Source organism: Heterodontus francisci, chromosome 28, assembly GCF_036365525.1.
Source record: "Heterodontus francisci isolate sHetFra1 chromosome 28, sHetFra1.hap1, whole genome shotgun sequence".
NCBI classification, from domain to species: domain Eukaryota; kingdom Metazoa; phylum Chordata; class Chondrichthyes; order Heterodontiformes; family Heterodontidae; genus Heterodontus; species Heterodontus francisci.
This window is the reverse complement of record NC_090398.1, coordinates 14,237,303-14,256,487: the sequence shown is the minus strand read 5'-3', so window position 1 is coordinate 14,256,487 and position 19,185 is coordinate 14,237,303. Positions and strand designations below refer to the sequence as shown.

Here is a 19,185-nt window from a genome sequence, read left to right as displayed (position 1 = left end):
TAGAGATCGACAGATTTCTAGTTGCTAATGACATCAAGGGATATGAGGATAGAGCGGGAATATGGTGTTGAGGTAGACCATCAGCCATGATCTAGAACGGCAGAGCAGGCTCGAAGGGCTGAATGGCCAACTCCTGCTCCTATGTTCCTAAGCTGGGACTGTTCTCCTGAGAGCAGATAAGGTTAAGGGGAGATTTAATCGAGGTGTTCAGGAGGGTCAGTAACCAGAGAGACACAGATTTAAGATAATCGGCAGAGAAACCAGAGGGGAGATGAGGAGAAATGTTTTTACACAGTGAGTTGTTGTGATCTGGAATGTGCTGCCCTGAAAGGACAGTGGAAGCAGATTCAATAGGAACTTTCAAAAGGGGAATTTGATAGATAATTAACAGAAAAATTTGCAGGGATATGTGGACTAATTGGATTTTAACATTTGTATCCTTGTTTTCAAATCCCTCTATGGCTTCTCCCCTTCCTAATCTCTGCAGGTCTGGAAGAGGTTACATAGTTAGGGAGTGTTGTAAGAACTGGAGGAGGTTATAGGGTTACAGAGATAGGGATGGGTGTAGGAGCTGGAGAAGGTTACAGATATAGGGAGGCTTCTAGGGGCTGGTGGAGGTTACAGAGATAGGGAGGGTTGTAGGGGCTGGCAGAGGTTACAGTGGTAGGGAGGATTGTAGGGGCTGGAGGAGGTTACAGAGATAGGGAGGATTGTAGGGGCTGGAGGAGATTACAGAGATAGGGAGGATTGTAGGGGCTGGCAGAGGTTACAGAGATAGGGAGGGTTGTAGGGGCTGGAGGAGGTTACAGAGATAGGGAGGATTGTAGGGGCTGGCAGAGGTTACAGTGGTAGGGAGGATTGTAGGGGCTGGAGGAGGTTAGAGAGAGAGGGAGGATTGTAGGGGCTGGAGGAAGTTACAGTGGTAGGGAGGATTGTAGGGACTGGAGGAGGTTACAGAGAGAGGGAGGATTGTAGGGGCTGGCAGAGGTTACAGAGGTTGGGAGGGTTGTAGGGGCTGGAGAACGTTACAGAGATAGGGAGGATTGTGGGGGCTGGAGGAGGTTACAGAGATAGGGAGGATTGTGGGGGCTGGAGGAGGTTACAGAAATAGGAAGGGCTATAGGGGCTGGAGGAGGTTACAGAGAGAGGGAGGATTGTAGGGGCTGGAGGAGGTTACAGAGAGAGGGAGGATTGTAGGGGCTGGAGGAGGTTACAGAGATAGGAAGGGCTATAGGGGCTGGCGGAGGTTACAGAGATAGGGAGGAGCGAGGCCATGGAGATATTTGAATCAGATTGGAATTTTAAAATCGATGAATTGCTGGACCAGGAGCTAATGTAGCTCAGCGAGCACAGGAGTGATGGGTGAATGGGATTTCTGCAAGGCAGGATACCAGGCAGCTGAGTTGTGGATGTGCTGAAGTTCAATAAGGGTGCAAGCAGGGAGACCGAGTAGGTGAGTGTTGAAATCGGCAAATCTGGCTGTTGCTAAAAGATGGGCGATGGTTTCAGCAGCAGATGAGCTGAGGCTGGGGTGCAGCTGGGAGGTGGACGTTGGTGGCCTTTGTGATGCAAGACAATCAGTTCTCAGGGGCAACGAGGGATGGGCAACAAATGCTGCCCTTGCCAGTGAAGCTCAAATCCCATGAAAAAATAATTTAAGGAAAATGTTTCGCTGGCATGGCTCATGGCCCACAGCGTGTTGCGGCACAGTGGTCAGCACCGCAGCCTCACAGCTCCAGCGACCTGGGTTCAATTCCGGGTACTGCCTGTGTGGAGTTTGCAAGTTCTCCCTGTGTCTGCGTGGGCTTTCTCCGGGTGCTCCGGTTTCCTCCCACATGCCAAAGACCTGCAGGTTGATAGGTAAATCGGCCATTATAAATTGCCCCTAGTATAGGTAGGTGGTAGGGAAATATAGGGACAGGTGGGGATGTGGTAGGAATATGGAATTAGTGTAGGATTAGTATAAATGGGTGGTTGATGGTCGGCACAGACTCGGTGGGCCGAAGGGCCTGTTTCAGTGCTGTATCTCTAAATAAAAAAAAATAAAAATCAAGAAACCGGGTCTGGCTGGTGTGGAGCAGACAGAGAGCAGGAGGGCCGAATGGCCTTTATCTGTGCTGTAGATTCTCTGCAAGTCCTGAGGTTTCTTCCTGGGGATGGACTCAGAAGGAAGTGGGGTTGGAAGTGGTTCTCACTGACGTAGATCACGGATGCAGAGAGCTCAGGGTGATGGCAGGGTCGAGGGGATGGACCTGAAATGGTGTCAGGGAGTTCATATGGAGTGAGCGGTGTATGGAAAACTGTGAACTCAAAGGAGAGAGGCCAGCGCATGCAGTCCATACAGTGTTATAGTTTACACGGCTGGTAAAAGAAATACAAGCTTATCATAATCCACACCAAGCCTCCAGTGCCAGTACTGAGGGAGCCCTGCACCGTCAGAGGTGCAGTCTTTCTGAAAAGTCATTTAAGCAAGGCTCTGTCTGCCATCTCACTGGGACGTAAATCTCATGGCCACTATTTTAAGGAAGACGAGGGAGTGTTTTCCTCGGTATCCTGGGCCGATATTTGTCCCTTAAACGACATCACTGGAACACAGATTATCAGGTCATGATCATGTTGCTGTTTGTGGGAGCTCGCTGTGCTCATATTGGCTGCTGTGTCCTTAAAGAAGATGAAGAACTTTGTCAGCATCAGGGGTTGTGAAAGACACTGTGAAAATGCAGTTACTTTCTCTCGTTGATAAGCATTTATTGATTAAAAAGTGCAGAAAAGCATTCTAATTTTCAAAATGGCTATGATATTAAAAGTGAGAGTGCAAAACAATGTCAGTATAGCATGGGATTAGATATAGAGTAAAGCTCCCTCTACACTGTCCATCAAACACTCCCAGTGTAGGTACAGCATGGGGTTAGATACAGAGTAAAGCTCCCTCTACACTGTCCCCATCAAACACTCCCAGGACAGGTACAGCACAGGTTAGATACAGAGTAAAGCTCCCTATACACTGTCCATCAAACACTCCCAGTGTAGGTACAGCATGGGGTTAGATACAGAGTAAAGCTCCCTCTACACTGTCCATCAAACACCCCCAGTGTAGGTCCAGCATGGGGTTAGATACAGAGTAAAGCTCCCTATACACTGTCCATCAAACACTCCCAGTGTAGGTACAGCATGGGGTTAGATACAGAGTAAAGCTCCCTCTACACTGTCCATCAAACACCCCCAGTGTAGGTCCAGCATGGGGTTAGATACAGAGTAAAGCTCCCTATACACTGTCCATCAAACACTCCCAGTGTAGGTACAGCATGGGGTTAGATACAGAGTAAAGCTCCCTCTACACTGTCCATCAAACACTCCCAGGGTAGGTCCAGCACAGGTTAGATACAGAGTAAAGCTCCCTATACACTGTCCATCAAACACTCCCAGGGTAGGTCCAGCACAGGTTAGATACAGAGTAAAGCTCCCTATACACTGTCCATCAAACACTCCCAGTGTAGGTACAGCACAGGTTAGATACAGAGTAAAGCTCCCTCTACACTGTCCATCAAACACTCCCAGTGTAGGTACAGCATGGGATTAGATACAGAGTAAAGCTCCCTCTACACTGTCCATCAAACACTCCCAGTGTAGGTACAGCACAGGTTAGATACAGAGTAAAGCTCCCTCTACACTGTCCATCAAACACTCCCAGTGTAGGTACAGCATGGGGTTAGATACAGAGTAAAGCTCCCTCTACACTGTCCATCAAACACTCCCAGGGTAGGTCCAGCACAGGTTAGATACAGAGTAAAGCTCCCTATACACTGTCCATCAAACACTCCCAGTGTAGGTACAGCACAGGTTAGATACAGAGTAAAGCTCCCTCTACACTGTCCATCAAACACTCCCAGTGTAGGTACAGCATGGGATTAGATACAGAGTAAAGCTCCCTATACACTGTCCATCAAACACTCCCAGGGTAGGTCCAGCACAGGTTAGATACAGAGTAAAGCTCCCTATACACTGTCCATCAAACACTCCCAGTGTAGGTACAGCACAGGTTAGATACAGAGTAAAGCTCCCTCTACACTGTCCATCAAACACTCCCAGTGTAGGTACAGCATGGGATTAGATACAGAGTAAAGCTCCCTCTACACTGTCCATCAAACACTCCCAGTGTAGGTACAGCACAGGTTAGATACAGAGTAAAGCTCCCTCTACACTGTCCATCAAACACTCCCAGTGTAGGTACAGCATGGGGTTAGATACAGAGTAAAGCTCCCTCTACACTGTCCATCAAACACTCCCAGGGTAGGTCCAGCACAGGTTAGATACAGAGTAAAGCTCCCTATACACTGTCCATCAAACACTCCCAGTGTAGGTACAGCACAGGTTAGATACAGAGTAAAGCTCCCTCTACACTGTCCATCAAACACTCCCAGTGTAGGTACAGCATGGGATTAGATACAGAGTAAAGCTCCCTCTACACTGTCCATCAAACACTCCCAGTGTAGGTCCAGCACAGGTTAGATACAGAGTAAAGCTCCCTCTACACTGTCCATCAAACACTCCCAGTGTAGGTACAGCACAGGTTAGATACAGAGTAAAGCTCCCTATACACTGTCCATCAAACACTCCCAGTGTAGGTACAGCACAGGTTAGATACAGAGTAAAGCTCCCTCTACACTGTCCATCAAACACTCCCAGTGTAGGTACAGCACAGGTTAGATACAGAGTAAAGCTCCCTCTACACTGTCCATCAAACACTCCCAGTGTAGGTACAGCATGGGATTAGATACAGAGTAAAGCTCCCTCCACACTGTCCATCAAACACTCCCAGTGTAGGTACAGCACAGGTTAGATACAGAGTAAAGCTCCCTCTACACTGTCCATCAAACACTCCCAGTGTAGGTACAGCACAGGTTAGATACAGAGTAAAGCTCCCTCTACACTGTCCATCAAACACTCCCAGTGTAGGTACAGCACAGGTTAGATACAGAGTAAAGCTCCCTCTACACTGTCCATCAAACATTCCCAGTGTAGGTACAGCACAGGTTAGATACAGAGTAAAGCTCCCTCTACACTGTCCATCAAACACTCCCAGTCTAGGTACAGCACACGTTAGATACAGAGTAAAGCTCCCTCTACACTGTTTTATCCTTCACTCTTAAAAGGCACATGAGTTAATCAGTGAAGCTCTTACCAGCCCTGCAAGAATTTTTCTAAATAAACCATTTGTATTCCTTAATCGTGAATTCTATCTGGAACTAATTCTAACAAGTTATTTCTTGTGTCCAGATGTGAGCATCGCTGACAAGACCAGCATTTATTGCCCATCCTTTAGTTGCCCCTTGAGAAAGTTGTGGTGATCTGCCTTCTGGATGTCATGGGTGTTCGGGCCTACATTTATTGCCTGTCCCTAGTTGTCCTTGAAGAGACTGGGATGAGCTGCCTTCTTGAACCGCTGCAGTCCATCTGGTGCGAGTACGCCCACAGTGCTGCTGGGGAAGGAGTTCCAGGATTTTGACCCAGCGACAGCGAAGGAACGGCGATATAGTTCCAAGTTGGAACGGTGGGGTCAGTTGCAGAAGAACTTGGAGGTCGTGGTGTTCCCACAAACATTGCTGCTCTTGTCCTTCGAGGTGGTAGAGGTTGCAGACGAGAGAGGTGCTATCAAAGTAACCTTGGCGAGTTTCTGCTGCACGTCCATTATGCAGCTGCACTCTGCCTGTGCTAGGTGCTGAGACCAGCACACATTGATCGAGCAAACAACTTGGTGAAGCTTCTTAAATGTTGTCGTTGCCTTACCCATCCAGTTAAGTGGTGACTATTCCATCACACGCCTGACTGGATCTTTGCAGTTTCGTCACAGAGTATCCCGATCTCTGCTCTGTTATTATAACCACGGTGTTGATATGGATAGTCCAGGTAGGTTTGAGGCAAGAGGAATTTTCAGGACTATGGGAAAAGAGCAGGGGAGTGTGATTAATTGGATAGCTCTTTCAGAGAGGTCCATTGAGAGGAATGGTGTTTTTCTGCACTGTATCATTCTGTGAATCTAATTGTAATGAAAACCGTTCTGAAATGTGTTACTAAACCTGTGCAAACATTTGTCTTAATTTTCTGTTCCTTCAGCTGATTTTTTTTTGTCTGCACATGTTTGTTTGTCCCTCCAAGTCCCCAGTATTTTTTTTTATTGCTTGGAACTTATTTTAAATAAATCCACGATTTGCAAAGCTGCTTTCAAAAACGGCTCCTTCAGGTTTTTTTTAAATTCATTTATGGGATGTGGGCGTCGCTGGCCAGGCCAGCATTGATTGCCCATCCCTAATTGCCCTTGAGAAGGTGGTGGTGAGCTGCCTTCTTGAACCGCTGCAGTCCATTTGGAGTAGGTACACCCACAGTGCTGTTAGGAAGGGAGTTCCCAGGATTTTGATTTTGTTGAAACGCACCTTCTTTGGGTTACAAGTAGCACAGGGCTCCTTTAACCTCTAATCTTACCAGGAGCAAGCAACAACAACTCTCATTTACATAGCGCCTTTAACATCGTAAAAATGTCCCAAGGTGTTTCACAGGAGTAAATATCAAGTAAAAGTTTGTCACTGAGCCACATAAGGAGGAATTAGGACAGGCCTATTAGTTTTAGTTTTAGTTTTAGAGATACAGCACTGAAACAGGTCCTTCGGCCCACCGAGTCTGTGCCGACCATCAACCACCCACTTATACTAATCCCATATCCCTACCACATCCCCACCTGTCCCTATATTTCCCTACCACCTACCTATACTAGGGGCAATTTATAATGGTCAATTAACCTATCAACCTGCAAGTCTTTGGCATGTGGGAGGAAACCGGAGCACCCGGAGGAAACCCACGCAGACACAGGGAGAACTTGCAAGCTCCACACATGCAGTACCCAGAATTGAACCCAGGTCGCTGGAGTTGTGAGGCTGCAGTGCTAACTGCATATGCTTCGAGGTGCAGGGCAAGGCTAGAATACTTAATGAGTACATGTTTACTAAGGAAGAGGATGTTGATGAAATATCAGTAGAGATAATTGATGGGGTGAAAATTGACCAGAAGGATATACTAAAAAGTCTGGCTGTGCTTTGGGTTAATATGTCACCTAGTCCAGATGGCTTGCATGCCAGTTTGCGAAAGGAAATGGGGATAGAGGTAGTGGAAGGAATTGCCATAATGTTCCAATCTTTCCTGGAAACAGGGGAGGTGCCAGAGGATTGGAGAGTGGCAAATGTGACACCCTTATTCAAGAAAGGGTGTAAGGACAGTCCGAGCAACTACAGGCCAGTTAGTTTAACATCAGCAGTGGGTAAGGTTTTCGAAACAATCAGGGAAAATATCCACAGGTATTTGGAGAGGTTTGAGTTAATTAAGGACAGCCAGCATAGATTTGTAAAAGGCAGATGGTGCTTGACTAAACTCAAAAGAATTTTTTGATGAACAGAGAAGGTCGATGAAGGGAATGCCGTGGATGTTATCTATATGGATTTCAAGAAAGTGTTTGACAAAGCATCAAATAAAAGACTGGTCAACAAAATTAAGGCTCCCGGAATAGGAGGGTCATTGCCAGCTTGGATGGAAAAAAATCAGCGTCAGGACAGAAAACTGCAAATCGTGGTAAATGGTTGTTTTTGAGACTGGAGGATAGTTGACAGTGGTGTTCCCCAAGGGTCAGTGCTAACAAGACCGTTGTTTTTTTCCAATGCATAAAATGACTTGGACATTGGAATAGAGTAAAACTTCAACATTTTCCAATGATACAATGTGCATCGATCTTTGAAGGTGGAAGGACATAGAGCAGTTAGCTAAGCATATGGGATTTCTAAATATAAATCTTGAGTACAAAAGCAGGGAAGTTATACTGAATCTTTATAAAGCTCTGGTCTGGCCGCGACAAAAATATTGCATCCAGTTCTGATCGCCACACTTTAGGAAGAGGAGGGTGCCGAGGAGATATGCCAGCATGACTCTCGGGATGAGGGAATGTGTTTTTTTATTCATTCATGGGATGTGGGTGTCGCTGGCCAGGCCAGCATTTATTGCCCATCCCGAATTGCCCTTGAGAAAGTGGTGGTGAGCTGCCTTCTTGAACCGCTGCAGTCCATGTGGGGTAGGTACACCCACTGTCCTGTTAGGGAGGGAGTTCCAGGATTTTAAATCAAGTCACTCGAGGACCAGAAGCCTATAAGAGTCTCAGGCTCCATGGGCCAAATGGTCTACTCCTGCCCCTATTTCTTGTGCTCTTGTATGAATTCAGGGGTGATGGGTGAATGGCACTTGGTGCTAGTCGGCAGAGTTTTGGATGAGTTGACGTTTATGGAGAGATGCAAAGTGGGAGATCAGCCAGGAGAACATTGGAATCGTCGGGTCTGGAGGCCGGAGAGGCGCGGAGGACATAAGGATGAGAATTTTAAATCCGGCCCTTTTAAACGCGTTTGGTTGCCTCCATTTACTCGGTGTCCATTGGAGCTTCCTCCTGGTCATCAAACGCCATGTTCTGCTCATCCTGGGCCTGGTTATGACCATTCAAGAGCAAGATGTCATACTCTGAATGATGCTTCTTCATGTGGCCAGCAATGGCTGCAATGGTGGGACCGTATTCAATCACACTGTTCTTCACGTAGCCGTTGTCATACTCATATCCTCCAGCGTGCATTCCCACAAGCTTGCCAGAGGAGTCGAACACGGGGGAACCAGATGCACCATGGAAGAAGCAGCTATCATAGGTAATCCTGTCGGTACTTGTGATTTCTCTGAAACTGTACTTAGTCAAAACTTGCCAGCGGTGCCCATGAGTTAAAACTTTTATCTCTCGCTGTTCAAAAGGGATGATGATGCAAGTGTCGGTGGATTTGCAAACCCCCTCAGGGTGACCTATAACGTAGACTACTCCATTCTTGGGTGGTTTGCTTACCCCCAGCGATACCCTTGGTGGAAGATCTGATCCCTGGTCATCGCTGTTCTTCAATTTCAGCAGCGCGTAGTCAAGTTCCGAACAGTAGACTTGGATCCATGGCTTAACATGATACCATCCACTGGTAGAAAGTATATCTTTGTAGGTGAAGATTATCTGAGTGGATTCCTCAATTATGGCACCCCAATGGTTCTCACGTACCCAGTCACCTACGATCATCTTCACCACGTGGTAACATGTCATAATGTAGCCGTCACCGAGGTGAAAGCAAGAGGCAGTTCCTTGATTCCCATTGTTATTCCATCTGACAAATCCAACAGACCCGCTCGATTGCACCAGCATTTCGTGGATTTTAATGGGCACTCCATCACTCGTGATCTTCCCAAACTCTTTCTTGAACAGATTCCATTGCTTTCGCTGCTCCTTAATGCTTCTGGTCTTTCCCAGGCTTTCATCAACCTGCTTCGTCAGGTCCTGGAGCAGCTTGTTCCCTTCTCCTGCCACGTTCCTCACCTCCTGGCTCTCTTTGGGGCTGGCACCATTTGCCTTATTTCCCGCTTTGTACTTTTTGTTGCTCACTTTAACTTCAAAGTGTTTGTTGTGAAGGTCATTCACGGCGAGGGTGAACTGCAGAGATCTCTGCTCTTCCATCAGGTTCCACATATGGTTCTCAATTACGGGCAAGAACCTCCCATCCCTGCACAGAGCCTCTCGGATAGTCTCGCCCACAAAGGCATAAATGCACAGGTCATATCCATCAGCTCGCAGGGACGCAGACTTGATGATAGGTTTTGGCCCTGTGCCAAGTTTGCCAGCTGATTTTCCAGTACTCCTGATATGGAATAGAACACACTCCTTACCTGAAGAATCTTCATCTCGATAATATATCTCACCATTATCTCGGTAGAATATCACTTCGAAATGGGCTTCCTTTGGCAGACATTTGCATGGCATCCCTAAATTAACCGCACCCCTGATTTCTCTTTTCCCAATTAAGTGGAATGTCTTCCCCTCGTTTTTCCCTTGTTCTTCCTTGAATGCCTCAGAAGACCTCAGAACAGAAAGTATGCTCTCATCCGGCTTTCCTCTCGCCACGTACTCCTTGCTGTTTCTCTGGAAGCTGTACGTAAATTCTTTCACTCTGTCCTCTTCGCTGTGCTCTGGGGTCTTTCCCACGGATGTCTCTGGCTTTTTACCCGTATCATTTGAGCCGTTTCTTTGAGAGAGAGGTTCTCTGTATCCAGCGTGGGACCTTTTATGCAGAACTGGAGTGGGAGGTTCATTTCCATTGTTCTCCTGGAGAGGAGAGAAAGACAATATTCAATGGAGATGGGAATGTTACTCAGGAACAGGAGGAGGCCATTCAGCCTCTCTAGCCTGTTACATAGGAACAGGAAGAGGCCACAGCCCCTCAACCCTGCCATTCAATTAAATTGTGGTTCATCTGTATCTTAACTCCATTTACTAGCCTTGGTTACGTATCTCTTAATAACCGTTCCTAACAAAATAATTATCAGTCTTGGTTTTGAATTTTTCACTGACCCCCAGCCTCCACAGCTTTTTTGGGGCAGAGACTTCCAGATTTCCACTCACCTTTGTGTGAAGAAGTGCTTCCTGGCATCACCCCTGAACGGCCTGGCTCCAATGCTAAGGTTCTGCCCCCTTGTCTTGGACTCCCCCCACCACCAGAGGAAATAGTTTCTCTCTATCGACCCTATCAACTCCTTTAATCATCTTAAACACCTCGATTAGATCATCCTTAATCTTCTATACTATACATGGCTTTTGATCAATAATAGGCATCCTATTAAAAGGTAGACGAGGAGCTCCAAAATAAAACTAGCCAGTGTCGCGCTTTCACCATGTCGACCAGAATGTGCAAGGTGTTAATTCCAGACTGGACTAATCTCACCTTCAGCTGTGCTAGAGCCACTACTATTAGTTTTAGTGCCTATGGGCTCGGAGCTGGTGTCCTCCCCCAATTTTACTCTGGATTGCTCTTTGTCCTTTTCGATCGCTAACCTAAACCTTAAGATGTTATGGTCCCCCTCCCCTAAATGGTCCCCTACTGGCACTTGATCCACTTGACCCACCTCATTCCCCAGAAGCAGAACCAGCAATGCCTGCTTTTTAATTGGGCTAGAAACATTCTCGTTAACACATTTCAGAAACTCTTCCCCCTCTCTGATCTTTACATTATTACTATCCCATTCTGTATTAGGATAATTAAAGTCCCCCATTATAACTACTCTATAATTCTTACACCTCTCTGTAATTTCCTTGCAAATTTGTTCCACTATATCTTTCCCATAGTTGATGGACTATGGAATACACCCAGCAATGTAATCGGAGTGTTACCGCTCCAGTCAAAGCCCCCAATCAAAATATACAATTCTGATTGTGGTGGGACCAATGCACTGTTAATCCAATCCTGTCGCTCCATAGATTGCCTAACATATCATTTAAAACTTTCCAAATTAAAGAAAGACCCAGCCAAATTGCACCATCTATTAACCCCCGAATGAGGCTAACCAAACCAGGTGTCTTTATATCAACAAATTAACTCTTTAATTAGAAAAACTAAATTCTTAAAAACTATGAAGATATTGTCATGGTCCTCTCGTTTTCTTTTCCCGAAATATGCAGTTTGCCTTTAAGGCTTGAAAGGAATCAGTATTGCTTTAAGAGCCGGCAAGCCTTAGGAGTAAGAGGGAAGGTGCATTTTCGTTGCCTTAGAAACAGCCATTTGGAGACTGCGACTCAAAGGTTGCATTCTCGTTACCATAGATATAGCCTCTGGGAGTGAGTCTCATGCGATACATTTGTTACAATTCAGCTTGAACTGGCAGTTAGTAAGACAGTTTGAACACACAGACAGAAGATACAGAAGACACAGCTGTGATGAGCACACCTGAAAAAGAACTCTCAACCATTTAAACTGATGGAAGAGGATTTTAGTCTGATTATTATCTCTCAAAATTCTAAAAGCATCAAGCAAAGACAGAGATCTCTGGTAATATAAATTCTTTTATCCCTTAAAAACGCTAAAGTCAGATTGATTCTATTGAAAGTGTTTGCAAGTTATTAATTGTTGAAATTCACTGGAGAAGGAAAGCATCACCTACTGAAGCTAGACTATGGACTGTTCTACTGTGGAAGAACCTTTTTTCCTGCATCTGATGACTGTGAGGACTTCAAGCAACCTTGGACTGTAAATTTGCAAGGATTCTAATTTTTTCTATTTTAAATGTTGTTTATATATTCATAGTGTTTAAGAATTTAGTTCTTTGAATTAAAGAGTTAGTTTTTTGATTTAAAGACACCTGGTTTGAATTGCCTCATTCGGGGGTTAATAGATAATACAATTTGGCTGGGTCTTTCTTTAATTTGTAAAGTTTTAAATGATATGTTAGGCGATCTGTGGAGTGACGGGATTGAATTAACAGTGCGTTGGTCCCATCACAATCAGAATCGTATATTTTGATTGGGGGCTTTGACAGGAGCATAACATATTTATTTGGGTCTCATCTGAGATCAGAATCAGACTAATCTGGAGGGCTCACATTTGGAATTATAGTAATTACCCGTCTCTGGGATAACATATTTAAATCAGTGTCTTGTGCTTGGCATCTGATTAATTGCTCTTGAGTCTGGGATCTTATCAATTGGAAACTTGATTGTTGGGATCTAAATCTGACACCAATTACAAAGAAATTAAAAGAATCAGGTCTCTTGTATAATAAGGTACAATCTATACCATTGTTATGGCATTAGTGGTTGTAGCAGAGTTTTTGGGAAAGCAGAATGTTTCCCTGAGTGACTTGATATTTTTAACTAAGAACCAATTAAAAGAATTGGCAGCAAAATTGAGGTTGGAATTGAAGTCAGGTGCCAAAAAAGCAGAGATAATTGAAATAATAGCCGAACATCTGGAATTGGTAGAAGATGATGGTGGTAATACAGATGAAGGGCAATACGGGGAACAAGAAAGGGAATACGAGACATGAAGGTAATAGGTCCGAGACTGATGCAGTGGAATTGGCTAGGATTCCGTTAATAATGAAAAAACTGGAGCTTCAGCAGGAAAGAGAATTAAGAAAGTTCGAGGAAAGGGATGTAGAGGCATTTTTCATATCTTTTGAAAAAATAACCAAACAGATGAAATGGCCAAAAGAAAGCTGGACATTGCTCGTGCAGGGCAGGCTGGTAGGCACAGCTCATGAAGCTTATGCCACGCTTTCTGAAGAGGCTTCTGCAGATTATGAGATGGCAAAAAAGGCTATTCTCTCTGTGTATGAATAAGTCCCTGAAACTTACCGTTCGGAACTTAGAGATTGACTGGCAGACATATTTAGAATTTGAGAGGGTGAAGCAAATTAATTTTGACCGTTGGATACAGGCATTAAAGATAGAAACCACATATGAGAACCTTCGAGAATTGATTCCCTTAGAAGAATTTAAAAACTCCATTCCTTCAGTAGTGAGAACTCATATCGATAAGCTGAATGTTTTGAAAGCTAGGCAAGCAGCAGAGATTGCTGATGATTTTGAGCTTGTGAATAAACCAACCTATTTTGTCCATCACCCCCATACACCCGAGAAGGATAGAAAGTGGAAGGGTGAAAGGAAGGCAAGTTGCCGGGGACAAGAAGGAAGAGTTGGGAATGCCCCAGGATCACCTCCTCAGGTCAGAAAGGAAGGTGCTGAGGGTAGAAGTGAGGTTCACAAGCCAAAGTGTTATCATTGCAACAAAACAGGTCATCTTCATTCAGAGTGCTGGAAATTGCGAGGTAAACCCATAGGACTTGTTGGGGTACGTAAAGTTAGTGCAGAGGAAAAGTCTCTGACTGAAAGTATTGCAGACCGGGCTATAGCTTTAACGACAGCTGTGAATGTGAAACCAGATACTAAAACTAAGAGGAGTGTAAAGGTTAAGAATAAAATACCTGAGAGTTATAATGATTTTTTTATCAAAGGGGAGAGTAACTCCGTATCCTGTAAGTGAGGCAGGAAAACCTATCATTATACTCAGGGACACAGGAGCAACCCAAACACTCTTGCTGGGGAAAGACATGAGGTTTCCACCAGAGAGTGCCTTGAACACTAAAGTTTTAGGTAATGGAATTGGCGGAGTGTGTATCTTTGTATAAAATATGCCTACAGAGTGACTTAATAACTGGGGTAGTAACTGTGGGTGTTGTCCACAGTTTACCAGTAAAGGGAGTTGATCTACTCCTTGGAAATGATTTGGCAGGATCAAAAAAATAAGATTCTCCTATGGTTACAGAGGAACCAAGTGAAATTAAGGAAACGGAGCAATTACAGGAGCAAGTTCCGAGAATATTTCCTGCGTGTGTAGTTACCCGAGCAATGGTTAAACAGGATCCTTGTCGGACGTAAAAGCGGCACCACAGATAAATAATCAGACATCTGAAATCTTATTTGGGGATTTAGATAACCCAAATGAGATGTTTAACAGATCGTCTATCATTGCAGCACAGCAAGCTGATCCAGAGAGCTACCAAATAGCACAGATGGCTCTGTCAGAAGCTGTAGTGAAAGGAGTTCTGGAAGGCTATTATATGGCAAATGGGGTTTTGAGGAGGAAATGGAGACTGCCTCAGAGACCTGCCAATGAGGACTGGACAGTTGTTGAACAGATAGTGGTGCCACCTAAGTATTGACAAGGATTATTAAGGTTAGCACACAACATTCCTTTTTCAGGACATAGGGGAATTTTCTTCTCTTCTTCTTTGGCCTCCTTATCTCGAGAGACAATGGATATGTGCCTGGAGGTGGTCAGTGGTTTGTGAAGCAGCGCCTGGAGTGGCTATAAAGGCCAATTCTAGAGTGAAAGTCTCTTCCACAGGTGCTGCAGAGAACTATGGAGTGACCTCTCCATGGCGCATGCCTGGGCAAATTTATGCAGGTTGAGAGTTGCCCAGTCGTCAAAACCCCCCTCTCGGCCTTTCTGGTGGGGTCCAAAGGAGTGCAGGGCACGACGTTTGGCACCAGTATGGCTGCAGGAACTGCCGGAAGCATGCCAAAGGTGACACATGACCGCCTATGGGGTTCCGCTCCGGATTATCTGTTAGGGTTTACTCCCTTAGCCTTGGTCTCTCCCGAGACGCCCACAAGGCAGTGGGGTAAGACCAAATCACACATAAACAAACATTACTACTGGCCAGGTCTTACAAGGGATGTGAGACAATTTTGTAGGGTTGTGCCACACCTGTCAAACAGTGGGAAAACCACAATCTACCATAAAACCAGGGGATGGGGTATTAATGTTGTTACCGTCACAGGGAGAGCCAGTGAAAGCACGGTTCAGTGGCCCATATAGAGTGATCAAAAGAGTGGGTAAGGTAGATTACTTGATTGACACCCCTGATCACCGGAAGAAGAACCGGTTGTGTCACATCAATATGCTGGAGCAATATTATCGCAGGGATGAGGATCAGCCAGGAGAGGAATGTCAGGTAATCAGGACTGTTCAGAAGGAAAAGGATCGTGAGGATGAGGCAGAAGCAGGCCGAGCAAATTCTCAGATTGAACCTCCAACTATCCAATCAGCGAATGCAGAATGGCGAGGAAAATTAAACAATAGGCTTTTACACTTAGAGGCAAAACAGGCTTTTCACAATGTTTTAAAAAGTTTATTGGGATAAGCCAGGATGTACAACCTTAGCCACACATGAGGCTAACCAAACCGGTTGTCTTTAAATCAACAAATTAACTGTTTAATTAGAAAAACTAAATTCTTAAACACTATGAAGATAAACATTTAAAATAGAAAAAACTTAGTCCTTGCAAGTTTACAGTCCAATGCTGCTTGAAGACCTCACAGTCGTCCGATGGGGAAAAACATTTCTTCCACAGTAGAACAGTCCGTAATCTAACTCCAGCAGGAAGTGATGCTTCCTTCTTCCGCAATGGATTTCAACGATTAACAACTTGCGAACACTTTCACTAGAATCAATCTGACTTTAGAGTTTTTGAGGGATAAAATATTGTTGCAGTCTAAATTCCCTTCCTTCAGTTTAAATTATCTGAGATCTCTGTTTTGTCTTGATCTTTTTTAGAATTTTGAGAGATAATAATAATTAAACAGACTAAAATTCTCTTCCTTCAGTTTAAATGGCCGAGAGTTCTTTTTTCAGATGCTAACTCCACAACTGTCTATCTGTCTGTGTTCTCCCTTAGAACAAACTGTCTTTAACTAAAAAGCCAGTTCAAAATTGAATTGTAACAAATGTATCCCTTGATACTTACTCCAAGTGGCTATATTCATGGTAATGAGAATGCACCCTTTGAATCGCAGTCTCCAAAAGGTTGTATCCAACCCCTGAGGCTTGTTGGCTCTTAAAGCAGTACTGATCCTTTGCCAGCCTTAAAAGTATACCGCATATTCCCGGGAAAAAAAACGACATGACCATGACAGTAGTTCTATTGTTTCCTAGCTCTAACCAAATGTTTGAGACATCCTGTCTCTCCAGCACTATAGTGTTCTCCTCAATCAGTACTGCTACCCCTTCCTTTTTTTACTTCCCTATCTTTCCTGAACACCTTGTATACAAGAATATTTAGTAAGCAGTCCTGATATTTTTTGAGCAAGCTCTCTGTTATCACCACGACATCATATTTCCATGTGTCTATCTGCGCCTGCAACTCACCAACCTTATGTAGATATCGCCATATACTTTCATTTCCTCGTGGTCTTAAATTTGTTTTGGATCTCCTATGCTGTTTTGAAGGCATGATTCCGTTTGTGTGGTTATCTCTGGAATAACGACAGACAGTAATATCCCTGAAAGACAGTGATTGATAAGGATGAATAATATATAAGCCATTTTACTGTAATATGGTGATGAGAAGTGAACTTGTATGTGGTGCAGACCTTTCGGAACACAAAAAACATGAGGCGGCCATTCAGGCCCCTTGAGCCTGTTACACAGGAACTGGAGGAGGCCATTCAGCCCCTCAAGCCCATTACACAGTAACAGGAGGCGGCTCGCCTTTTGAGTTTTTTACATCGGAACAGGAGAAAGGCTATTCAGTCCTTTTAGCCTATTCTGCCATTCTGAGAATCACGGCTGATCTATTTCATATTTATCTATCTTTCTTAGTTCATAATCCTCAATACCATAACCCAATAAAAACAAATCAATTTCAGTTTTGAAATTTTCCCTCACCCCCAGCTTCCACAGCTTTTTGGGGGGGGGGGGGGGGGGGGAGAGTTCCAGATTTCCACTCCCCTTTGTCTGCAGATGTGCTTCCTGACATCACCCCTGAACGGCCTGGCTCTAATTTTAAGGTCCTGCCCTCTTGCTCCTAACTCAACCCCACACACCAGAGGAAAGAGTTTCTCTCTGTCGACCCTATCAACTCCTTTAATCATCTTAAACAACTCGATTAGATCACCCCTTAATCTTCCATATGGGGTCTGGTAGCCTACTGGTTCTGTTACTGAACTAGTAATCCAGAGGCCTGGATTCATAATTCCGAGGTACGATTTCAAATCCCACCACAACATCTGGAGAATTTCAATTCAGTGAATTAAATAAACCTGGAATGAAAAGTTAGTATTGGTAACCATGAAACTCATTTAATATAAAAAAAACACATTTGGCTCACCAATGTCCTTCAGAGAAGGAAAACTGCTGTCCTTACTCGGTCTGGACCTCTATGTGACTCCAGACCCATAGCAGCTGCCCTGTGAAATTGCCTAGAAGGCCACTCAGCTGTATCGCGTGGGCAATAGGGATGGGCAATAAATGCTGGTCTTGCCAGCGATGCCCACATCCCATGAAAGAGGAAAAGAAAACTCAAGGGAATCACAGGCCTGGTCTGCGCAAGCTGGCCCTCGTAATTTTAACCCTTTTATCCCAGTATCATAACTTGTAACAGCTGGATCATAAAATACACTTTTAAAGCAGAGACACCGATTTTCCATATTGTGTTAATTGTGCCCCAGTTTGTTGTGCTGTAATTGCTATGATTTATATCAGTGTTGCCAAGGTCCACAGGATCTGAGCTCTGAGCCAATTGTGAAAGATGTATTTAACTCTCCCCTGCCGTAGTTTAATTCTTCATTGATCTCGGCCCTCCTTTCTTTTCATTTCACCCTGTGTGGTGTCCCGCCGTGTGGGCCTTGATCCTCTCCCTGGGTTTGATCATTAACGAAAAGCTGAAATGACACATTTAGGAGCAGGGAGGAGCAAGACTGGAGAACAATGCTCAAAGTAGCAAACCTGAGTTTCCCTCCAGCCTCTGGCCTGAAATCCAAACATGACAACAAAATCACTCTTGCTTTTGTGCCAATATAGGAAAAGAAACATAATACATATTTGGTAACTTACAGCCAAAAACACAGTTGAGAAAGTGTCCGCAGCTTGACTGAGCAGGATTTCACCGAAAGGCGGTAAAGACTCAAACTCTTCCTGTGTCCCAGTTTGGACCACAGCGATTGGTTGCTGACGATGATATTGGTGCATGCGCAGTGCACTCCGAATGTGAAGACATTGCAAGCCAACATGTGACGACAGAATGGAAACTACCAGCTGTTGGCACCCCTCCCATTTGGCAAGCACAGAAATGTAATCGTGCTGAACAGCAGCTGCATCCTGCCTGTTGTTTTGTGCTGAACAATAAAGCAGAATGACTTTCTTTAGAATCATAGCACGGTAGAGCACAGAGGGAGGCCCTTCGGCCCATCTTACTTGTGCTGGCTCTTCGCAAGAGCTATCCAATTGTCCTTATGACTGTTATTGGAATCCCCTGCCCTGTTTCTGTCTGCCCGCACTTTTCTAATCGGTCGATGGGTTGAACTGGTGTGTGGAGCCAGCATTCAGCAGACAGCAGAGAGATCCAGGTCTGCAGTGGATATGCTCAAGGTTTTCACACGCACAGTGAGAGGTGAGTTTAGTATGTATTCACAAGACTGTGATACAAAACAGAGCGACCCTGAGGTTAAATTTAATCAATGTAATATCAAATAGAGAGAGGCTGAGGTTAAATAAGACTGCCGTTAAATATGGCCAATACAATATCAAATGGAGAAAGACAGAAGTAATACATTATTTAAAATAGAGAGAGACTGAGGTAATAAATAGCAATGTAATATAGGGATCACAGAGGGAGATCCATTTTAATAAGGACCGCTTTTGTTGAGTTTGTCAGTCTAGGTTTGTGCAGTGTTTTGTAACGTCCAGGTGTAAGGTGCAAGGGAAATCGTGTTTAACAAATTTATTGAAGTTCCTTGATGATGTAAC

At 44.6% G+C, this 19,185-nt stretch overlaps 1 protein-coding gene across 2 annotated transcripts; it reads right to left on the bottom strand.

The window, feature by feature from the left end:
- Window positions 1-2,736: 2,736 nt before the first annotated feature.
- On the bottom strand, window positions 2,737-18,353 carry LOC137385103 (serine protease FAM111B-like). 2 transcript variants are annotated; one of them, XM_068059868.1, is made up of 3 exons: window positions 18,274-18,353; window positions 16,592-16,721; window positions 2,737-10,210 (listed from the first exon to the last, which is right to left on the bottom strand). In XM_068059868.1, exons 2-3 carry the CDS (start codon window positions 16,670-16,672, stop codon window positions 8,450-8,452), a joined length of 1,842 nt encoding a protein of 613 aa, XP_067915969.1. In that variant the 5' UTR covers window positions 16,673-16,721; window positions 18,274-18,353; the 3' UTR covers window positions 2,737-8,449. The 2 variants fall into 2 exon arrangements, with proteins under 2 accessions (XP_067915969.1, XP_067915970.1); XM_068059869.1 differs by lacking the exon at window positions 18,274-18,353 and having other exon boundaries at window positions 16,588-16,708.
- Window positions 18,354-19,185: the final 832 nt, after the last annotated feature.